This window comes from Felis catus, chromosome A1, assembly GCF_018350175.1.
Source record: "Felis catus isolate Fca126 chromosome A1, F.catus_Fca126_mat1.0, whole genome shotgun sequence".
Taxonomy (NCBI): domain Eukaryota; kingdom Metazoa; phylum Chordata; class Mammalia; order Carnivora; family Felidae; genus Felis; species Felis catus.
In genome coordinates this window covers 102,508,281-102,529,564 of record NC_058368.1, presented here as the reverse complement: position 1 = coordinate 102,529,564, position 21,284 = coordinate 102,508,281, and the positions used below count along the sequence as shown (strand labels likewise).

The 21,284-nt window shown below is 47.2% G+C and overlaps 1 protein-coding gene across 4 annotated transcripts in view; it reads left to right on the top strand.

Moving 5' to 3' along the window:
• The window catches only part of ZNF608 (zinc finger protein 608), a 122,801-nt gene that overhangs the window by 56,163 nt on the left and 45,354 nt on the right, over positions 1–21,284 (top strand). For all 4 annotated transcript variants that reach the window (XM_045058391.1, XM_045058366.1, XM_045058382.1 and 1 more), the window contains exon 2: positions 553–808. In XM_045058391.1, coding sequence (XP_044914326.1) covers positions 553–808 — 256 coding nt within the window. The remainder of the gene's footprint in view (positions 1–552; positions 809–21,284) is intronic.

The following is a 21,284-nucleotide window of genomic DNA, read 5'->3' as shown; positions in this document are numbered from 1 at the left end:
TTTATGTGTTTGAGTGTGTATAATCAAGTTGATGTATTTTACATATTCAGCAGAGTCACTTAATGTATTTTCGTAGTGATTTAATTCATTACGGTTTGTAAAGTACTTTGAAGACGATTTTAGCCCATCTCCCATGCTGAAGTGCCCAGTGATGCCTCTGTGGCGTTTATTGGATCTTCTCCTTTGGAAAATACTGCGGTTTTGAACGTGAGATTTCATCACAAGGGGGCAAGAGTCCTAATTTTGCAGAGCAGAGTTCACGCATGTCGACTGAGGCTGACGGTTCTCCATCGGTGAATTTAGGACGTTGGGAGTCCTGCCTGTCTATTCCGGAAGCAGGATCCCCAGGGTTGGCCCTGGCGGGCGTGAAAAACCTCAAACGCTCGTTTTGTCTTCTCCTTAACGTGGTGGCCCCACGAAACCCCCCTGAAGCCTGTTCTGCTTGCAAATGGAATTTGGAATGGTGATGTGTTCTAGAAGTGATATAAACAGATTGCATTGTAAGGAGCTCGGAGAATGCAGCACCCTGCAGTAAGCCTGTCTGTCTTTCAGGTTGACCCCCTGTTTACAGTGCCAGCACCACCACCGCCGATTTCCAGCAGCCTCACGCCTCAGATTCTGCCCTCCTACTTTCCCCCATCTTCATCCAATATTGCAGCACCGGTTGAACAGCTTTTGGTGCGGACTCGTTCCGTGGGTGTCAATACATGTGAAGTTGGAGTAGTGACAGAGCCAGAGTGTCTTGGGCCCTGTGAACCTGGGACCAGTGTGAATTTGGAAGGGATCGTGTGGCATGAAACAGAAGAAGGTAAATACACTTTACTTTTATCTATTTCCCCCCCCTGATGTATTTCGTTATGTCCACCGGTAAGGGGACTTGGTTTGGCGGGGATCGGAGAGGAGAGAAAAGTGGTTTTGATACTGCCCGTGGTTTTTTTGTTGGAATCAGAACCGTGTTTCTCTTTCCTGTTCACGGTGGCTTTGACGTTCAGGATGGATGAGGTGGCCCTAAAAGTGGCCTGCGTTTCAAGTGCCAGTACGGAAAGACAGGGAAGCAGGGGCGAGGGTTACCCTTTGCCCTGAGGGGGATCATGGGAATGGGGAAGACGGATTGATCTCAAGTTCACTTTCTTCTCGGTGTGCCAGCCGATCTCTCGGTCTTGATGTGGTTGTTCTTGGGTTGTTGAGGTTTAAATTGACCTGCTGATTTGGGTTCTTGCGTTTAGCCAAGGGCCATGGCCATGACATGGCTGTGACTGCTTGGTGCTCAGGGCTAACGAACCCAAGGTCAGAGGCTTCGGCCCGAGGTGAACCAGTCATTTCTCTTCTTTGACTGGGGACATAGCACCTTCCCTGCCCCTAAGCTCAGCAGGCCATCTGGCTAGTATAATCCAATAGTCACAAGAGAATTGGATTAGGATTAGTCTGTCATTGCTGTTAGAAACATAAATGTGGCATATACCATACCTACCGTGGACCCAGACTCTGGTTGGCCACATCTCGTAGCACACGATCATCAGGTACGGTGTGTTTCAGATGGCTCGTGTCATTGATAGTAGAGGCCAACAGGTCATTAAAAACTAACTACCAAGGAGAGAGCCGAGTTGCTCCATTGGGGAATGAGAGTAGAAAAGGTGAGGAAGGTATGTGCCCCAGGTGAACAAAGGAGAGTGAAGAACACAGGGGAAACCTTTTCTTTGCCTCAAAGCTAGATTGGTCAAGGAGAAGGGAGATGATCGGTGTCAGTATCATGGACAGATGGGACAAGGAGTAAGGGCAAAGACGCGGGTAACCGGAAAGGTCTGAGACCCAGAGTCACTGTTCAGGGCCCTCTGTTTCAAGGGGGAAAAAATTGAGGGCTCAAACTCCCAGGGGAGAAAGGAAAACTATATGCCAAGGAGACTGCCTGGATGGGAAGGGGGAATAATTGGAGATCAATGCTGGGGAGGAAGTAGTTGAGAGAAAAGAAGTGAGAATAGGACCACACGAGGGAACGAAAGCAGAGAACAACAACGAAGAATGAATATCCGGTGACAGGTGGGAGTGTAATTGTCAGAAGGCGGAAAAGAGCGCGCACCGTTTCAAGGAAGAAAAGCAAAAATTGTAGAAAAATCTTCGAGGTCCTGAAAGGTATATTTTGTAATCGGGTACAAAATTTCGTAGCCAGCGTCAGTAAGGAAAAATCATTATTTAAGAAGGAACCAGAGGGGCGCCTGGGTGGCGCAGTCGGTTAAGCGTCCGACTTCAGCCAGGTCGCGATCTCGCAGGGTCCGTGAGTTCGAGCCCCGCGTCGGGCTCTGGGCTGATGGCTCGGAGCCTGGAGCCTTGTTTCCGATTCTGTGTCTCCCTCTCTCTCTGCCCCTCCCCCGTTCATGCTCTGTCTCTCTCTGTCCCCAAAAAATAAATAAATGTTGAAAGAAGGAACCAGAGGAGGTGAATGAAAGCAGCAGATACGAAGGGCTCTCTCTCTTTCTTTCAACCGAAAGTGCTAGTTAAAGTTCACTTTTAGCTTTAGAAACGCTTGGTGTTTTGGGGGGCCCCATCCTCTTTGTACTTTTAAGGGGGAAGCCTTGGCCCCCTGTAACCAGATTAGGAGGAGCTGGAATTAAAATTTCCCTCTCTTGCTTACCTGTTGAAACACCCTCTCTGGGCAAGGGCTTCTGTGTGGGGAGCAGCCCCTCTCCTCTGGCCTCTCTTTGCGTTGCACACCCTCTGTCTTCTCGGGTTTTCCTTAGAAAAGTGGTGGCCAAGGGCGTCCGACTGGTACGTTGGTGAGAAAAGTACAGAGAAGGAAGCGACACACGAATCTCATGTTGTAGTTAAATCATGAGTCCGGGTACCGAGGATTCAGGAACAGAAAAAGATTTGGAAAGGCTAAGGGTTACTTTCCATAAACTTGAAAGAAAGATTTTTCTTGGACTTGAATCGCTCGCTCATTTGGGCGAGGTGCCACCTCCCGTTTATTTCTCCGCTACGACTTAGCGCCCGTTGGCTTATTGCTTGTCATTATTTTATTTATTCCTGTGTGCGACAGGACCGACTTCCTGCAGTGTGACCTCACTGGGCGGTGCATGTTGTAAAATTAGCCACAAACTTTCTGGCATGCCTGTAAGTCTCGGGTTATTTTTCCCGTGGCTTGGAAGTCTGCTTGGTTTTGACTTGAACCTTAGCTTCTAAGAAGAGATGAGGTTACTGAGAAAAAAGCCAATTGTATTCAAAAGCCTGTAGTAACTCTGGGCAAACGGTCAAAGAGCTTTGTGGTGTTTCATTATTACGATTATTATTTTTTATTAGTTTTATTTGGTGGTGATGCAGGTACAGCCTCCCCAGTTGTGCTCGGTTCTCTGAGAAATCCGTCTCCTGAGTCTGTGCACCTGCTTCTGTGTGCTGTGACCCATCCGTCCCCAAGGTTGTCTTCCGTCCCCACGGGGCACGCTGGCAGCTTTAGGTGCTTTTTGGACACGGGCGTGGAACCTTCTGCAGCCCCAGCCTCCTTGTTACTCCCTCACATTTTCCAGGGTTTGGAATGTGTGGATGTTGATGGTGGTGACAAGAAGGAGCTAGAGCAGTGAACAGAGTTATTCTTGCTGAATAAACTAAACTTCAGACCTCCAACAGAATTTAAGAACTCTCCTTATTTAAAGAACAAAACAAACAAAAAAAAAACCCCTCCTTAGCCTGGACGGTAAGATATGTGTTTAATGTGTAACCATTTTCAAGAGAGTTCCATTTGCCTTTTTTTTTTTTTTCTTCTTCTTCTTCTTCTTCTTCTTCTCAGTACAGCCTCTTTAAACCTCTTGGACCAATTTAAAAATTAAACCCACTCGACCATTAATTTTTCCCCTTGGGGAAAAACAAAGAGAGAAACAGAACAAACACATTTGGAGCCGGTTATTGGGCAGAGTTAAAAGAGAATGGGTTTGCGAAGAAGGAGAGGGGAAAGGAAGCCACATTAGTTTTCTAGAATGGGGGTTTCGTTAACAAAAGGCAAACTGAGCACTTAGGAAACAGGCAGGAAACTGTCAGTTGCCTGGGACTCATGTCCTGTAGATTAAGCTGAAAAAAATTTCTTCCCTTGTAGTTTCATTTTGAGGTTATTGTGTACCTGGTGGTGTTTGTAACAAACCTAATGTGTTAGGTGCATTCATAGGTGTGTGTATGCGTGCGTGCGTGTGTGTGTGTGTGTGTGCGCGCGCGCGCATCTATATTGAAGGTCCTAGAAGTGTTAAGAGCTCGTGTCTGCAGTCTTTGGGGGAACATTGAGTGTTCTTACGATTTTTTTCTTGTTTTTGGGAAGGTAGTGGGGAACAGCAAGACTGAACTATGAAATCCCCACTAAATATTAATTATTTCTTGTGCTGGGAATCTCTCATTTCTGGAGGCTTCTTTGAGTCACAGACTTTCCCCTTAGTGTTACCGCCAGTACATGGAGTCCTGGTTGCCTGAGAACCAAATTGTCCTCCGGAGTACCATGTTACGAGAGAAGTTCCCTCTGGAAATAATTAGTGGGTTTCAGAGCGTGCTTAATAGGAGAGAAAAACTATTACTGCATTTGGATGTTTAGTTATTTTACTCTGCTTTTGCTTCTTTAAGGTGAGCACATAGGAGCAATGAGGTATTGTACAAAATTACTCTCAGATGTTGGAAAGAATTTCCTTAGCGTTTCACTCCTGACATTTGGGACGCACATGCCTGTGTATAGTTATTTGTTTGGAAATTTGCTCTTCTGGGGGGTGGGGGTGGGCGTGGGGGACATAAAACCAGAAAAAATGTGGAGTGTAAATACCTACCTGTTGAGCTTGGCTCTTTAGCTCTCATGAACGCATTTTCCTTTGGAATTTTATTAAATCGTATTTCTTATTGGACTTTTTCTCCCTCCCTGGTTTTTTTTTTTTTTTTTTTCCCTATCTGAGAACATACTTGGTTCAGCTACACAGCTGTGTTTCCTTGGTACAACTGTCATTTACTGTGGCCTTTAAAGCATCTAGAGGTAGAGGCCTGGGGTTCTCAACCCTGTGCCTTTGAACCACCCGGAGAGCTACTCACACACGCCCGGGCACCACTTCTAGGCTTGGTCTGGGATGGCACTTTGCTCTGGTTTGCTGACCTGGCCTTGGTGGGGTTTTTTGTCTGATTATTTTTTTTTCCAGTACTCCCCAGGGGATTCTAATGTGCAAACAGGATGGAGAACCAGTGTCTCGGGGGAAAGAGGGGATGTCCTCACCCTTTGCAAACTGCTTGACCTTTTCCCTTTAAGGAAGTCACTGTGTTATTGCCTCATTTTCTCAGGGATGGAGTGGACAGGCACCCTCGCCCTGTTTACCTTGCAGGGTAGATAATGTCTGTCCAGATGCTGTAGTGTGGCTGGTGAACTTCACCATTTCACCCCTGTGCTAATGACAAAGGGGGTCCGGCGTTTGATCCCGAACCTGGCCTTCACAGAGGTTTTGGGGTGTAATGAACATCCGATTGGTACCACTCTTCCTGATTTATTAATATGGTGGTGTGGACCTTCCTACGTGGTTCTTCACTGAGCCAGAAATGGTGCCTTCGTTTCTGTGTGGTTTCTGCTGAATCATTTTTGAAATAGTTCAGAAACCCAGAGTAGTAAAGAAAAGTTAATAATAAAGCAGCAAATAAAAGACTGGACTCCCAGCATCACTGGGAGCTTTCAGAGGGGACAGTGAAAACGCAACTGGCAGCTTATTAAAGTGAGTAAGTGTGTTTTTTTTAGAGAAGACTTATTAGCATCTGGTGTAAAAGGAAGAATGGTTCTTTGAGTTTCTCCATCTGATGTTCTGTGTGTTTTCCAAGAACAGCAGTCTTGGGAATTAATGTTTTAAATTTTTTTTTTTTTTGATGTTTATTTATTTTTGAGAGAGAGACGGAGTGTGAGTGGGGGAGGAGCAGAGAGAGAGGGAGACACAGAATCTGAAGCAGGCTCCGGGCTGTGAGCTGTCGGCCCAGAGCCCGACGCGGGGCTTGAACTCCCGAACCATGAGATCATGACCTGAACTGAAGTCGGACGCTTACCGACTGAGCCACCCAGGCGCCCCAAGAATGAATGTTTAAAAAATTTTTTTTTCAACGTTTATTTATTTTTGGGACAGAGAGAGACAGAGCATGAACGGGGGAGGGGCAGAGAGAGAGGGAGACACAGAATCGGAAGCAGGCTCCAGGCTCTGAGCCATCAGCCCAGAGCCCGACACGGGGCTCGAACTCACGGACCGCGAGATCGTGACCTGAGCTGAAGTCGGACGCTTAACCGACTGCGCCACCCAGGCGCCCCAAGAATGAATGTTTAAAGGTGACCGGTTGGGGAAGTCAGTGATTGTCTTCAAACCACCAGAGATGCTCTTCAGTTCTCCTGCTTCTCCCGCATCTCCAAAGTCACAAAGAGGATAGTGTTTACATGGGAAGCAGAGGGGTTTCAAGTTAAGTCCTTAAAAGGCAAACGATCCTGTATAAATTGACGACAGATCCGACGTACGGTGTTGTTACTCCTATTCTGCGGTATCGACTGCCCAAACCTGTTCCTGGAACTGGGACTTCCTTTTTCAATTTTGATTGGAGAAGAGATTAAATACGAATCCCGGCCCGCTTTGTGGTTTCGGTATTGGAGCACGGGGTTGGTGCGTTAACTTTTTTTTCACCAAGTGAAATGTTATTATTGAGGTATTTCCCAGTGATTTTATAAATTCAGCTTTGACTCACAAGGCGAGTCGGATGCCCGCTTTCGCTTCTCATTTCGTTACCTGCCACGCCAGGGAGGATTAAGAGCTATGCAGCCACGGGGAACGTGAAGATGGCTCACGGACGCCCTTCTCCTCTATCAGTGATGTGCTAAATGGAGGTAAATAAACCAGCCTGTGGTCTGTGAGTTTCGCTGGTGGGCCCAGCCGGTTAGTCACTGGGCTAGTGGAAAAAAAGCCGTCCGGCCTTGCTGTTCACCGTGAGCTCAACAGAGGGTTGGAGGGCTGGAGGAACTACTAGTCAGTGCCGCTCTGTGTATTGGCCAACATTGTATCCTCGCCCCGCTGGGCGTTCGTCACCCTTGGTGACGAGCAGCTCCAGGATGGGCCTGCAGAGTGCCCAAGCCCCACCTGTTTTCACAGGCGAAAGGCAACCCAGCTGGCAAACCCTCTCTGTATGTTTGCTGGACCGCATACCATCTTGGGTATGTGATCATTCTGTGTTCGGTGGCGAAAAACTTTTCTTCTAATAAAAACGAGCTTGGTCTAAGGATGTGGATTAGAAACAGTTACAATGCACATCGAAGTTGCTTGGTTTTTTTCACATCACAGAAACTCGCGTTACCAGTCTCACCAAAAAATCAGAAATCAAACATGGGGGCCGGGTGCTTGCGCTGTGCACTGTGTAAAGATTTATGAATGAAGGGGAGTATAAGGGAGGGACCAAGGGAGGGCTTGCCTGGGCCGTCTTCCTGGGCTTTCCTTTCCTCTGGACCTACCTGTTTTATGCTTTCCTGATGAGGTAATGGGACACCCATCTGATAGGATGACTGATGGCACGTTCTGCTGGAAAGCAATACCACAGTCACATCACCGCTTGTCAGCGTGAAAAATAAGCCGCTGTTAGGATTCAGCTTCATGTTTTCAGACCAAACATTGGTTCTTTTTGTGTCACTTGTGTGTATATTTTGGTGTTGACATTACGTGTTAAGTAGTGAAGCAGTCAGTCTTAAACTCCCCGCGTAAAGGCCTTTTGTTAACCTTTGGTTGGTTGATACGGTAGCGAAACTTGTAGATGTGAATACAGAATGTAAGACATGTAAAATGGAACTGCCCTTAGGACTTGAGTATAATAGTAAAAGATTTAAGAAGCTGTGTTCTAAGATTCGCGTGTATAGTGTTGTCCTCCTTTGGTTTGCTTTTCCCTATAAAGAAGTTGGTAAGAAAATCTTGAGTCTTAATATTATAGTGACTTTGAACTGAAGACATATTTTTCTTTTTCTTTTATTTATTTATTTTTTTTTGAGAGAGAGGGAGTGCACGGGGGAGGGGCAGAGGGAGAAGGAGAGAGAGAATCTTAAGCAAGCTCCATCCGGATCGCCAGACCACGAGATCATGACCTGAGCCAAAATTAAGAGTCGGATGCTTAACCGACTGAGCTGCCCAGGCGCCCCTGAAGGCCTGTTTGTTTCCTAATCACAAAAATGAAGATACTCTCATTGGTTGCAGAGAATCGTTTTTTGGCCCCCCTGGGAATGTTGATGGCGAGTATTTCATTAACTTTTTACATACAGTGTTTATAGCAACTTGATTGAGATCTAATTCACACAGCATACAATCCATCCATTTAAAGTGGATAATTCAGCGGGTTTATTTATTTATTTTTTTTGAATGTATTAAGGAGTTCCGCAACCATCACCACAGTTAATTTTCGAACAATTTCATTACCTCAAGGAATCCCTGTATCCCACCAGCAGTCACTCCCGCTTACCCCAGCCCCCATTTCATTGGCATCGTTGTCTTTGACTCTTCGTTGCTTTAATGTGTATTTTATGGATGAGAGAAGGGATTGATTTGTTGAGTGTTTGTACCAGGCATTGTGCTAGACATGCCTCCTAGATAATTTCCTTTAATCCTTAGAACAGAATGCAAAGTGCACTGTTATCATCTGTATGTTTATGAAGGAGACTTAGAAAGGGATTTCTCTGTGCAAGGCAGCAAGACTTGGAGACCCCTTGCTCTCTCTCTCTCTCTTTTTTTTAATGTTTATTTTTGAGAGGGAGGGAGAGAGAGAGAGAGAGACAGAGAGAGAGACAGAGAGAGAGGGAGACACAGACTCCGAAGCAGGCTGCAGGCTCTGAGCTGTCAGCACAGAGCCCGACGCGGGGCTCGAACTCACCGACCGGACCGCGAGATCATGACCTGAGCTGAAGTTGGATACTTAACTCATTGAACCACCCAGGTGCCCTGGAGACCCCTTACTCTTCACAGCTACTCCTGCCTAGGTGTCCGGGATTTCCACTGCACAAAAGTGCCCATGTATTTCACGCAGCACTCTTTGGAAAGAGGGCGTAAGATGTGATGTAGTAACTGGCGTCTTTGTTTTTAAGCACAGAACGATAGGAAATTCTTTATAAGGGTAGCGTCTGATTTTGGCAGGAGTCACTGAATCAGCTTCAGCTGGGTTGATGTATACAAACCATCCCTTTCTGCCCCACTAAGCTGGAAGCTTCTTTAGTCCACAGATCCCATCTGTTTTGTTCACTGTTGGATCCCCAGCGCCTGGCACAGAGTAAGTGTGCCATACATATTTGTTGAATGTTGAATAAATTCACGGAACAAAGTGGTATGGTCTTGATACCTGTGTAGTGTAGCTTTCTAGTCAAGAATATGTTACTTTTAAATTAAGTTTGGCCTAGACAATCTGGAAAATATAGCTCTGCAAATCTACTTTGTCACTGATTTTTTTTGGGGGGGGGGGCGAGGAGGAAGCCATTATAAAATGTGATTACATTGTATTGTAATTCACCTCCCCATCTTGCTCTTCCTAGACCCATCTCCAAAAAAAGGGGCAACAAAATAATTCGGTTTGCTTATTCCCCTCAGTCATTCGTACCCTCGGTAGGGTTTTAATTTTCTGGTGATAAAAGGAATATCTGGTCATTTTAGGACACCCGCAGAGGGGAAACACCCAAAAGGTAGAAGAAAAACCAAATCACCTTTAATCTCACTATTCAGGCAACCACTTGAATTTGTTGGTTTGCTCCTTAGCTGTTTGTTTATTTTATTTTACTTTTTAAAAGTTTATCCATTTATTCTGAGAGAGAGAGAGAGCGTGCGTGTTTGTGCGCGCAAGTGGGGGAGGGGCAGAGAGAGAGAGGGAGAGAGAATCCTGAGCAGGCTCCAGACTGTCAGCGCAGAGCCCGACGTGCCGCTGCAACTCAGGAGCCAGGAGATCATGACCCGAGCTGAAATCAAGAGTCAAATGCTCAACTGACTGAGCCATCCAGGCGCCCCTCCTTAGCTTTTTAAATATGCGTTAAAGAAAAAAAAAATGTATTTGAGATCATCTGGCGAATACGCTTTTGAATATTGCTTTCTCTTTTAATCTTAACATTAAACCATAAGCATTTCTGATGTTATGAAACCGCTTTCTAAGACGTTCTTTTTGTTGATATAAAACATTTTATGGCACGGACACACAAAATTTAATGCAAATTCCTCTAAGGATGGATATTTACATTGCCTTCAGCCTCTGAGATAAGTATCACCCTGCATGGTATATGTTTGTGTGTGAAGTATTTGTATCGTTTTACGACTTGGCGGTTACTATCGTAGGGTCAGCGTTTCGGAAACAATCGCTGAGTCAAAGGACGCAAACACTTTTAATAGGCGTTACTAAATACTTGTGCGTAACCACTTTCCCAAAATGTTGTACCTGTGTATCTGGCCCTGGTTGCGAATGCCCTTCTCATCTAACCTTCCTGCCTTTGGGCTCACTGACACGTTGTCATGACAACAGGGATGAGGTTGTAAGTCAGATGCATAGTCTTGGGTTCTGCTCCTTCAGAAGAAGGATGGGCGAAGGACAGAACCTTTATGGAAATCCTTTGCACCTTGTGATTTGTTGATAATCTGTAATTTGTCACTTGACATACTCAGGCTTTGTGCCGGTTCTGCCCTAGCACACCCCAGCCTCGCCTTGCCCCCCCCGCCCACTTCCAACATTTATTTTCTTTTTCCTTTATTTAAAACTTTTTTTTTAACATTTATTTTTTTTTTTTAATTTTGTTTTTCAACGTTTATTTATTTTTGGGACAGAGAGAGACAGAGCATGAACGGGGGAGGGGCAGAGAGAGAGGGAGACACAGAATCGGAAACAGGCTCCAGGCTCCGAGCCATCAGCCCAGAGCCTGATGTGGGGCTCGAACTCACGGACCGTGAGATCGTGACCTGGCTGAAGTCGGACGCTTAACCGACTGCGCCACCCAGGCGCCCCAACATTTATTTATTTTTGAGACAGACAGAGAGAGAGCATGAACAGGGGAGGGTCAGAGGAAGAGGGAGACACAGAATCGGAAACAGGCTCCAGGCTCTGAGCCGTCAGCACAGAGCCCGACGCGGGGTTCGAACCCACGGACCGCGAGATCATGACCTGAGCTGAAGTCGGACGCTTAACCGACTGAGCCACCCAGGCGCCCCTATTTTCTTTTTCCTTTAGCCTCTTCCTTTGGCTGCTTCCATGTATAGCTGTAGTGAGAGGAACTGTCCAGGTAGTTTTTAAAAGTAATATCTACGAGGGGGGCCTGGGTGGCTCAGTCGGTTGAGCGTCCGGCTCTTGATCTTGGCCCAGGTCATGATCTCTTAGTTCATGAGTTTGAGCCCCGTGCCGGGCTCTGTGCTGACAGTGGGGAGCCTGTTCGGGATCCCCTCTCTCCCGCTGTCTCTGGCTCTCACCTGCTCTCTCTCTGTCTCTCAAAAACAAACAAAACTTAAGAAAAGTAATATCTACTAACGTGTTCTCACCTGTACCCTTCTTCACCCCTTCTGTGCTCAGATAAGATTGGCTGATATTTTTCTGGCCAAAGGAGAGTAGACTACAATCCGGGGGAAGGCCTGTCCGAAGTTGCAGAAAGCCGTTCTCACCCAAGGAGCTTGCAGAATTAGGCTCGTGGGCACAACTGCAGAGTCTCTAGCAAAGTCCGATATAACAGTCAGAAGACCCAAGACAGGTCGGATAAAAGGTGATGTGCGTTAGGCAAGACCCATGCCGCCCATTTGATAATCGCTTGTAACTGCGTAGTAAGTGGAACAGGTATAAATATGCCACACCCATGTATGTGGCATTCATTTCACGCGAAGCCTTCTGACTCAAATACGTATCCGAAACACTTGCGCGGTGTTTTCGCTCCCTGGGTGTTAGAAACGCGGCCCTTTCCTTTACGTGACGCGTGGCACGTTTGGCCACGTTCGGTCGGAACAACTGAATGCTTTTGCCTGGAGAACTTCACCGTGCTCTGCCAACACCATCTAATTAACTAGCATTTTCTCCCCTCATGAGCTCTTTTACTCTGGCGGGGAAACTGAGGCACAGGCGCTCTGAGTCTCATGGCTCTGTGTCCTTCCTGGATGTCTAGTTTGTACCTGATGTGATCAGCCTTTCCTCGCGTTTGAATCTGTGTGCGCGCGCGTGCGCGTATGAATGTGCGAATGCAACCAGTTACTTTAAAAATAGGCTACGAGGCAAATAAACATTTGCTTGTCAGTTGGAGGTTTTGACTGAAATGTGGGAACTTAATTCGGCGTATAGAGTGAGATGTGTTTTTTTTTTTTTAATTTAATATTCACCAAATATTTTTGCAGAAATACCCAAAATGTTGTTTTTTGACTACGCGTTTCATAACAAGAGGAAAAATGGCCAACCGCTTCCCGTACCTCAGCGGCAGTGGCACGCATTCTCTGGCTCGGCGGGCAGCCTGTGTCCCGCCAGCTCCTCGGGGACTCACTTGTACATCTGCACAGTTTGTATGTTGTCATGTATATGTCTTCCCGATAGCCACGTTGACAGACAACTTTTGAAGTAGGTCGAGTCGCAAGAGCTGACTGAGAACATTTAATGTGTCTTATTTCGCTTGAGTAGCACCACAAAGCCTGCTCTCCACCGCCTTCCTCGGCTTCCCCAGAATACTTCGCAGCTTTTGCACATTTGAAGAGCCAGCCGCTCCCAGGCGGGACTCACGGAGAGGGGATTCTTCTAGCACCTCGAGCGTCCACCTATTGTTTCTTACCCAGACAAACGTACCAGGGGCAGGGGTGAATACTGGAAGCACAGAAGAACCACCGTTGGGGTTGGAAGCCTTGGTTTCGCACTCTGAGCCTGGAACCGAGCTGGCGGCAGGAAGCGAGCGACGAGAGGTGTTTTGAGCTCCACGGGTCTTTGAATACCCAAGGGCGGGCAAGTGAGGAGGCCATAGACTGGAACGATGACGGTCTTCTTCTTCTTCTTTTTTTTTTATTTAAAATTTTTTTTAATGTTTATTTTTGAGAGACAGAGACAGAGCGCCATCAGGGGAGGGGCAGAGACAGAGGGAGACAGAGAATCCAAAGCAGGTTCTGCGCTCCAAGCCGTCAGCACAGAACTGTACGCGGGGCTCGAACTCACAAACCGCGAGATCATGACCTGAGCTGAAGTCGGATGCTCAACGGACCGAGCCACCCCGGCGCCCTGATGACAGCCTTCTTTATATTGAGCCTGTCTTTTCCATGATGCCTCTGTTTGGGAAAGGTGACCCCAAAAGCGGTATCCTGTTCCCCGGGAGTTCTAAAAAAAGTGGCAGGTTCTACTGGGACAGATGACCCCAGTAGGATTAGGGGAACGGAGGGTCAGCTTACACAGAAGCAGAATGCAGTGAGGGACTTAGGCTTATATTGACTACACGTTAAGTCTTGAGTGATTCAGGCGGAGAGCATTAACCACAAAATCCTCCGTCATTTACTAGAGAATCCAAAGTAGACTGCCTCTAGGACGTCTCCCTTTATATCTGACTTCTGCATTAAATATCGTCTTGAAATAGATATCGTCCGCCCCACCAGTCCTCCTGAGCTTGAAATTCCTTGCGGTAGCACATTGCCAAGTGTGGGATTTCAACCAGGCATGACATGTTGAGTGTGACTGCGGTTGACATCGCCGTCTTCATTTTCGCGAAGGGAGGAAAAGAACGTGTGGGGAATTTATGACTTGAGTGGAGATCGAGACAGGGTCTGAAGGAGAATTTGATACCACAGCGTTGCAGTAGCTTCAGTGACGGCTTGGGAAGGGTCTCGTGAGCCACAAAGGCTTACCTCAAGGTTTCATTAGAGGGCGGGCTGGAGCACCCTGGGGTCCTCTTCTGGAGAATAATCCAGGCCTGGCAGCTAACCCAAATCCCCTGGGGTCTGAGTTCTGGCTCGATGGGCAGTTATCCACCCCGCCCCCCCACCCCCCATTTGATTCTTCTAGACCCAGGCTTTGACGCTGCGCTTTACTCACGGGAGATGCAGATACCATGCCTGGACCGTGCACCCTTCACTGTCGTGTATTTACACAGTGCAAATCGTTGCGTGCTTTGGAAAGTAGAAAAACGCGCAGGAAGGGGATCATCAGGGAGTCTCCATTTGTGTGATTCTGTCCGTAAATCCTGGCAGCTTCAACTTGTACAGTTCAGTGTGTGGTGTCATGGCCCCATTTATTTCCTTCCGATAATTAATGCCAAGTGACAAAGGGGTGGTGGGAGGACCAGGCCAGTCGGTAAGCGTCAGATGCTTGATCAGAAGCCAACATCAAAACAGTGAAATTGCTTGAAGGCAGCCAAAGCCTGTCTTCTGTGCACATGAACTTCTTAATTTTTGGTTACTTGATTTGTGGAAAGCAACTTGAGTGACACTACTTGACTAAAAAAAAAAGCACATGAGACCCGATGCACCTTCACAGCCCCCCCATGAGAAGGGAGCAAGGGAAGCATTTTATATTTCATACAAAATGCTGTGTTTCTTAAGATCCTGGAAGGGCGTGAGCACACACAGCAAAAAGCGCGTGGCATTGCTTTGTTAAACATTCTCCTTTATCTTTTTGGCTGCAGTGTTCTCAATCTATCCCTGTAGCAGATTAAAAAAAAAAATGTTTTATTTATGTTTTTGAGAGAGAGAGGGAGAGTTTGGGCGCCTGTGCACACGCAGGGGAGGGGCAGAGAGAGACAGGGAGAGAGAATCCCAAGCAGGCTCCCTGCTGTCCGCGCAGAGGCAGTTGTGGGGCTCGAACTCCAGAACGCTGAGACCATGGCCTGAGCCCAAATCGAGTCGGATCCTTAACTGACTGAGCCCCCCGGGCCCCCCCTGCATTTAGCAGATCTTGTTGTTTTTTTTTTTTTTTTTTTTTTTTTTTAAAAAGTACCGTGGCAGAATCCTCCAGAGTTCTCGGTACTCAGAAGACGTGTGGCTCAACCATGAGAAAAACCAAATTAAAATGATGTGATTGCTGTGACACTGTGGTTACTGGAGTGTGCTGGCCTTAAGAGAAAAGGGAGACTAGTTGAAAGGAAAATGGAAACTATGCAGCTGTTCAGCTAGCGTTGGTAAGTCCCGCTTCCTCCCATCCCATTTGTTGTAAAAATACACGTACGTACAACGACCGAATGAGGTTCTGTTAGAGCGTGTCTGTTGCTTCCTCTGCTTTGGCAGACGTTATCCCTTGCCCACTGTGAAAGCCAGGTGCGTTTCCTCGGCTCGGGGCCTCGCTTTCCTCCTCTGCAAAATGGGAGGGTTTAGAATGAAGGTACCGGAGCTGTGCGGAACGAGGGAATGTGACGCCCGTAGAGTGTTCTTGCTGGAATCGTTTCAGACTCCCAGGATTCTGAAGAGAATTCTTAGCGACCAGCCCGCCTCGATGGCCACGACCCTTAAATCCCCCTCGGGGTTCATGCCAAATCCTGTCAAACAGCAGGTGGCCATGCCTCAAGTGTCCCACAGTGGAACTACTTCTAGAACTCTTTATTTACTGAAACCGTTCTTGAACTGTTAGCAGTCGGGCAGGTAAAGTGGAGTCTGGTGTGAGGAGGCCGACGTGTATTTTATGCCCTGGTACATTCCAGGGAGGAACAAGCACGAAGAAGACATCATCTGAAAAGACTCCCGAAAGGTCGCATCATCAGTTGCGTCGGAAGGGCCCGCTCTAAAATCTCCTCACAGGCTCCAGCTGCTTCTGTGTTATTCCGTCTGTACCTGGTCTTAAGAAGCCCCCGGAAGCTCCTGGGTGGCTCAGTCGGTTGAGCGTGTCTGACTCTTGCTGCCAGCTCAGGTCGTGATCTCACAGTTTGTGGGTTTGAGCCCGACGTCAGGCTCTCTACACTGACATCGGTGGAGCCTGCTTGACATTCTGTCTGTCTGTCTCTCTCTCTCTGTCCCTGTCTCAAAATAAAATAAATAAATGTTTAAAAAAACAAAAACAGTCCTTAAAGCGTCCAGGGGTGCCTGGTCGGCTCGGTCGGTAGAGTGAGCGAGTCTTGATCTCAGGGTTGTGAGTTCGAGCCCCACATTGGGTGTAGAGATTACTTTAAAGATAAAATCTTAGGGGCGCCCGGGTGGCACAGTCGGTTAAGCGTCCGACTTCAGCCAGGTTACAATCTCGCGGTCCGTGAGTTCGAGCCCCGCGTCAGGCTCTGGGCTGATGGCTCAGAGCCTGGAGCCTGTTTCCGATTCTGTGTCTCCCTCTCTCTCTGCCCCTCGCCCGTTCATGCTCTGTCTCTCTCTGTCCCAAAAATAAATAAACGTTGAAAAAAAAAATTAAAAAAATAAAGATAAAATCTTAAAAAAAAAAAAATCCTTAAAGTGTCCAAAAGACGGCTGCAAAATAGAGAATTTATGGGCTGCCTGAGCGTGAACACATGAAGGTAGTATAATTTTCTAACTTTTCTTCGGGTTATCTGCGTTGATGACCGAAAAAGCCAGAGTTCTTCTAGTTCTGTAACAACAACAGAAAACCTCCACTTTGGCCTTCACCTGCTCCCGCTCGCCAGAGGCAGTAAACTGCTTTAAACTCTGTTAGCTTGTATTTTCTGTACAGTTTGAAAACACCTGTTTCTATGGCTGTTTCTTGATGTAAGTTTTTAGTCTTAGGCATTTTATCTTAACTTCATGGGGACGCTGGGGAGTTAGCCCATACTCCCCTCTCCCCACTCAGATTTTCCTGCCTCCTGTTCTCCCAAATAGTTAGTTGTATTATCCCTTGCCGCGTAACAAATGATTCCAAAACCGAGTACCTCCGAGTCGCAAACATGGATTCTCTCGCGGTTCCTGTGGGCAGCAGGCACAGGAGCCTCCCCGTCGGGCTGAGCGTGACTTCGTACATTGCTTCGCCAGCAAGAGACACCAAGTCCAAGATAGATTCGAGAGCCTTTGCGTCATGTCATGTCTCAGAGAAGAGCCTGTTACTTTTGCCACTTACTCTGTTCCTTAGAAGTCAGTAAGTCCAGCCCAGACTCCAGGAAGGGAGGGTATCACGTAAGGGTATCAACTCCAAGAAGCAGGGATTATTTGGGACCATCTTGGAGACTGCCTACCGTAAGTGATTTTTTTGTCAGGTCAGCATTCAGTGTTTACGTGACTGTACCTACAGACATATTATTCACGCACCGTGTGTTACGATTATTTTCTTTTCTCACCCAACTGGCTCTCTGGAGTTAATCGTCTTGTTTTTTTTTATTTGCTTAGTGCTCTATGTACCCATCACTAATTCACCAGGAACTGTCCTGCCAGAATTAGAAATTGCTTCGAAGTTGGTAAAATAACCCCAGCATTCTGTGCCTTTTATCTTTTGGAGTAGTCTCTCCAGAGTCTTTGGATCTGCTCCCATCGGGCCCAGTAGTTTAGGGATTATGCAGAGGCCTCGTGAAATGGTTTTAAAAACTGAGCTCTCTCTCCTCCACCCTGAAGATTCCATTCTTGCGTTGGACGCCCTGTTGCCTGGATCTGTGTACGTTTCGCTCGTGTGCCTGTCTGTCGTTTTGGTGAAGCCCATCTTTTCCATTAGTTTTCTAAGAAAGCATTCATGGGAAGTAAAATTTTTCAAATGTCAGAGGTTTGCACGTGTTTTCCTTCAACCCTCATAGTTGACTGATGAAGTGGCTAGATGAAGCATGGGGGGAAATCATTTTCTGTCTGACTTGAAGGCATTACTCCATGCTCTGAGCTCTCCCCAGTGTTGTCCCTGAGAAGTTCAATGCCATCCTGATTTGAAGTCTTGAGTGTGATGGCTGTTTGTCCCCCCGCCGATCTGCCAGGCCTTCCTCTCTTCTTTGTCCTCAGCATTCTGATATCTTTCAGTGACATCCTTTGGCAAGAGTCTTTTTTATGTCTTGTGTCGAGCTCGGCTCTCTCACTGGGAACTCAGGCCCTGTCGCGTTAGAGATTTTATAGATGTCTTTCTTTGGAGGGGGTGTAATTTCTGTTTCCACGTTCTCTCTTTCTGGAGTTGCTTTTAGTTACACATTGAACAACCTCTTATATGGGTCTACTTTTCTGACCTTTTCTTTCCTTGTTCAGATCTCTGGCGTATGGTTTTTAATGTATTTTGTGATTTGGGGACTTTTCTCATTCATTATCTTTATTTTAAAAAAAATTTTTTTTTTCAACGTTTATTTATTTTTGGGACAGAGAGAGACAGAGCATGAACGGGGGAGGGGCAGAGAGAGAGGGAGACACAGAATCGGAAACAGGCTCCAGGCTCTGAGCCATCAGCCCAGAGCCCGACGCGGGGCTCGAACTCCCGGACCGCGAGATCGTGACCTGGCTGAAGTCGGACGCTTAACCGACTGCGCCACCCAGGCGCCCCCCCATTCATTATCTTTAAATGTTTTCATTGAAAAAAAAAATCTCTTAAATTTTTCATTTCTGAAAGCTCCTTTTTGTTGTTGTCAGGGGATTTAAAGCCTCCTGCTGTAGTTTCGTGAATACCGTGTCTCATTTCCCTGAGGATGAACCTTCCTTCTTGCCTTCCTTCTCCCCTTCCTCCTGCCTTCCTTTCCTTTCTCTCCCCCTTTCCCTCTTTCTCCTCCCTTCCCTCTTTCTCCTTCCTTCCTCCTTCCCCTCCCTTCCTCCTTCCCCTCCCTTCCTCCTTCCCCTTCCTTCCTCCCTCCCTCCCTCCCTCTCTTGTTTCCTCCCTCCCTTCATTCCTTTCCTCCTTTTCTCAGCCTTGTTTCTAAGTTCCTTTGTGTGTGTGCTTTGTCCTCGGTCTTTCCTGTTGGAGACTTTCCTCAAATGCCCCATGATCCTTGACTGTCTGCGTGTGGACAATATGCTTTCAGAAGCTGGTTTGAAGTCCCATGTATGTGGGAGGGCATTTTGATGGTATGGGAAGATGTGAGTGGATTATCTCTCTAGGGGATCTCCCAGCTGGGGGTTTCCATATGGCTTTTCTCTTGCTTTGATCAGTTTCCCCAGAAAAGCCTTCTTTAATTTCCTGGTCATCAACTTTTTTGGATGCCAATTTCAGGATGAAACACGGGTGAAGGTTTTACTCTCCATTCTGTAAAAACTTAATCTTACTTTTTTTTTTTTTTTTAAGTAACTTGAGTATTTTCCGCATTATACAGATGAGGAAACTCTCAGAGTCTAAAGTTCCTTTATTGAGTTTTCTTGGTAGCTACCATTTATTTCATGATCTGAAAGTGAGATTGTTTTTGTTGATTAGGAACGTGCCATCATGATCCCTTCACCTCTATAGGGACATCGAGTCATTTAGTGTATCTTTGCCATGGCTTACTTGCCACCCTCTCCCTCACGTGGTTTTAGCTAGACTTCGTTTTCAGACGGACTGTAAATTTGGGAGCTTAAAACAGAGGCATACAAATGAAACAGACTTTCTTCTCGTTGTCGTTGCTTGGCTATTGGTCAGCTAAACAAAAGAAATTTAGTGGCTTTTGAAACAGCCTCTCCTAATCCCATCCCTACCTGCTGCCCTCATGGGTCCTGGCCAGGTCATTATTTTGGGCTTGAGCTCCGTTCTTTTTACCTCTATGTGGCAACGCAAGTTGTTCACCAGACTGCCCTGTCACGGATTCCTTTCAGTGTTTCTAGCAAAAGTCACATTCGTTTGGGTTTTGACTAGCCCCTTAACACCTGCACCTCTAAGACACTGAAGTTGAGACAGGTCTGACAGCTCTTGCTTCTGCAACGGGCAGGTGCATTGAAGACCCCTTGTTAGAACCCAGTTCCCTTCCTTGGGCTTCTCCGGTGGCCCCAGGCCCCGGGGGGCAGGGTGTATCTGGAAGCACTCTGTTCATTTATCCAGAGCACATGTAATTGTGTCTTCAGGTTTTCCTTCTCAGCCTGGAAAGGGGCTTTTTTCCTTTAGTCCACCTACTTTAGCGTCATCTGGGACACTTCCTTCTTAAGTAGAACAGCTGTAAAAGATGATTGTAAATATCACGTTGGTATCTTATGAGGCGCCCATATTTGCCTGTCTGGTTCACGCACGTGTCCCCAGTGCCAAGCACATGGGCAAACCAACCCCCCCCCTCCACCCCACAATCAGTGCCCTCTGGATGAATAAATAAACGAGTGAATGAATGGTGAAGAGAAAGGTGGTCAGGTCGGGCGTGACTTTAAAAGCCACCTGCTCTCCTTCCCTCTCCCCGTGTTGGCGCTCCGAAGGGAGCTGCTGTGGGTTTCGTGCTGTTCTGCCAGTCGAGTCGATAGGTGACAGGCGGTAAGCCGAAGGAAACGTTTTTATATCCTTAAAAGTGTTATCTTTGAGGAGCAGTTTGTAATGCCGGAGTGAAAAAAAAAAAAAAAAAAGCCTCTTTCTGATGGCCGGCTTGATGCAGGCAAAGCCGCTCATTTGTTTTCAGCTTCGAGGAGATTTGGAGCCGTGGCCTCCCTGGCAGTGGCTCACGGTGGAATTGTTTTCCTGCTCCTTTCTCTTAGGCTCCTGCCCGGCAGTAGGAACAGCCCGGCTGGCTGTTTGCAGAACCGGCAGCCCCAGATTCTTCTTTTGCAGACAGACCGGGAGATTGGTCGCCGGGGACTTTTCTGACTTAATGGTGCGCTCTTGAGAAAATCACACGGGCCCCTTTTCACACCTGAGGGCAACCGCAGAACCGCAGCATCCAGTCCCTTGGCTGCCGGGAAGGGGAGTGTCAGAGCGAAAGTTCATGTCCGCGCCCCTGGGCAAAGCCCTGCCTGACGCAGGCCGCAGACGGAAGGGAGCCACACGGCACCTGACGCATAGCCTCTGAACATGCCGGTCGGATTCACACCTGCCTGCGTCAGGTCGTAACGCCGGCCTCGCCCCCCAGTTCAAGATCGGGTCGTGAGCACCAAGATGGCAGCCCATCGTGGTGGGGATGGCGGTTCCCAGACGTCCTTTCTGGCCTCCGGTTGAGCCCCCAGCGTGTTCAGGCCACATTTACAGGAACCTGCCAGCGGCCACTTATGAGAGGAATATAGAAAAAGAAACCGGAGCAGGTGGCTGTGTTCTTGGTCAGAACTTTCATTATTATGTAGATTTCCACAGTCAATCAGATTAATTTTAGTCTTTTACACTTCACGGAGATTTTGCCCCAAAGTGGAGGTGTTTGGGTACTGAGAGCTGGAGTTTTAGGATTTCTGAGTGGTGCCTAGATCAACACTCTAGGAATTGCTCCTTTGCCAGCTTTCCTCTTTTTTTGGCAATGGCAAATGCATGAATAATGCCTTCTTTGAAGCTTTGAGGCACACAATAGGCTAAGAACTCTCTAATTGAACTTTACAAGCTGAAGGGGCTGACTTATGTGCAGCATT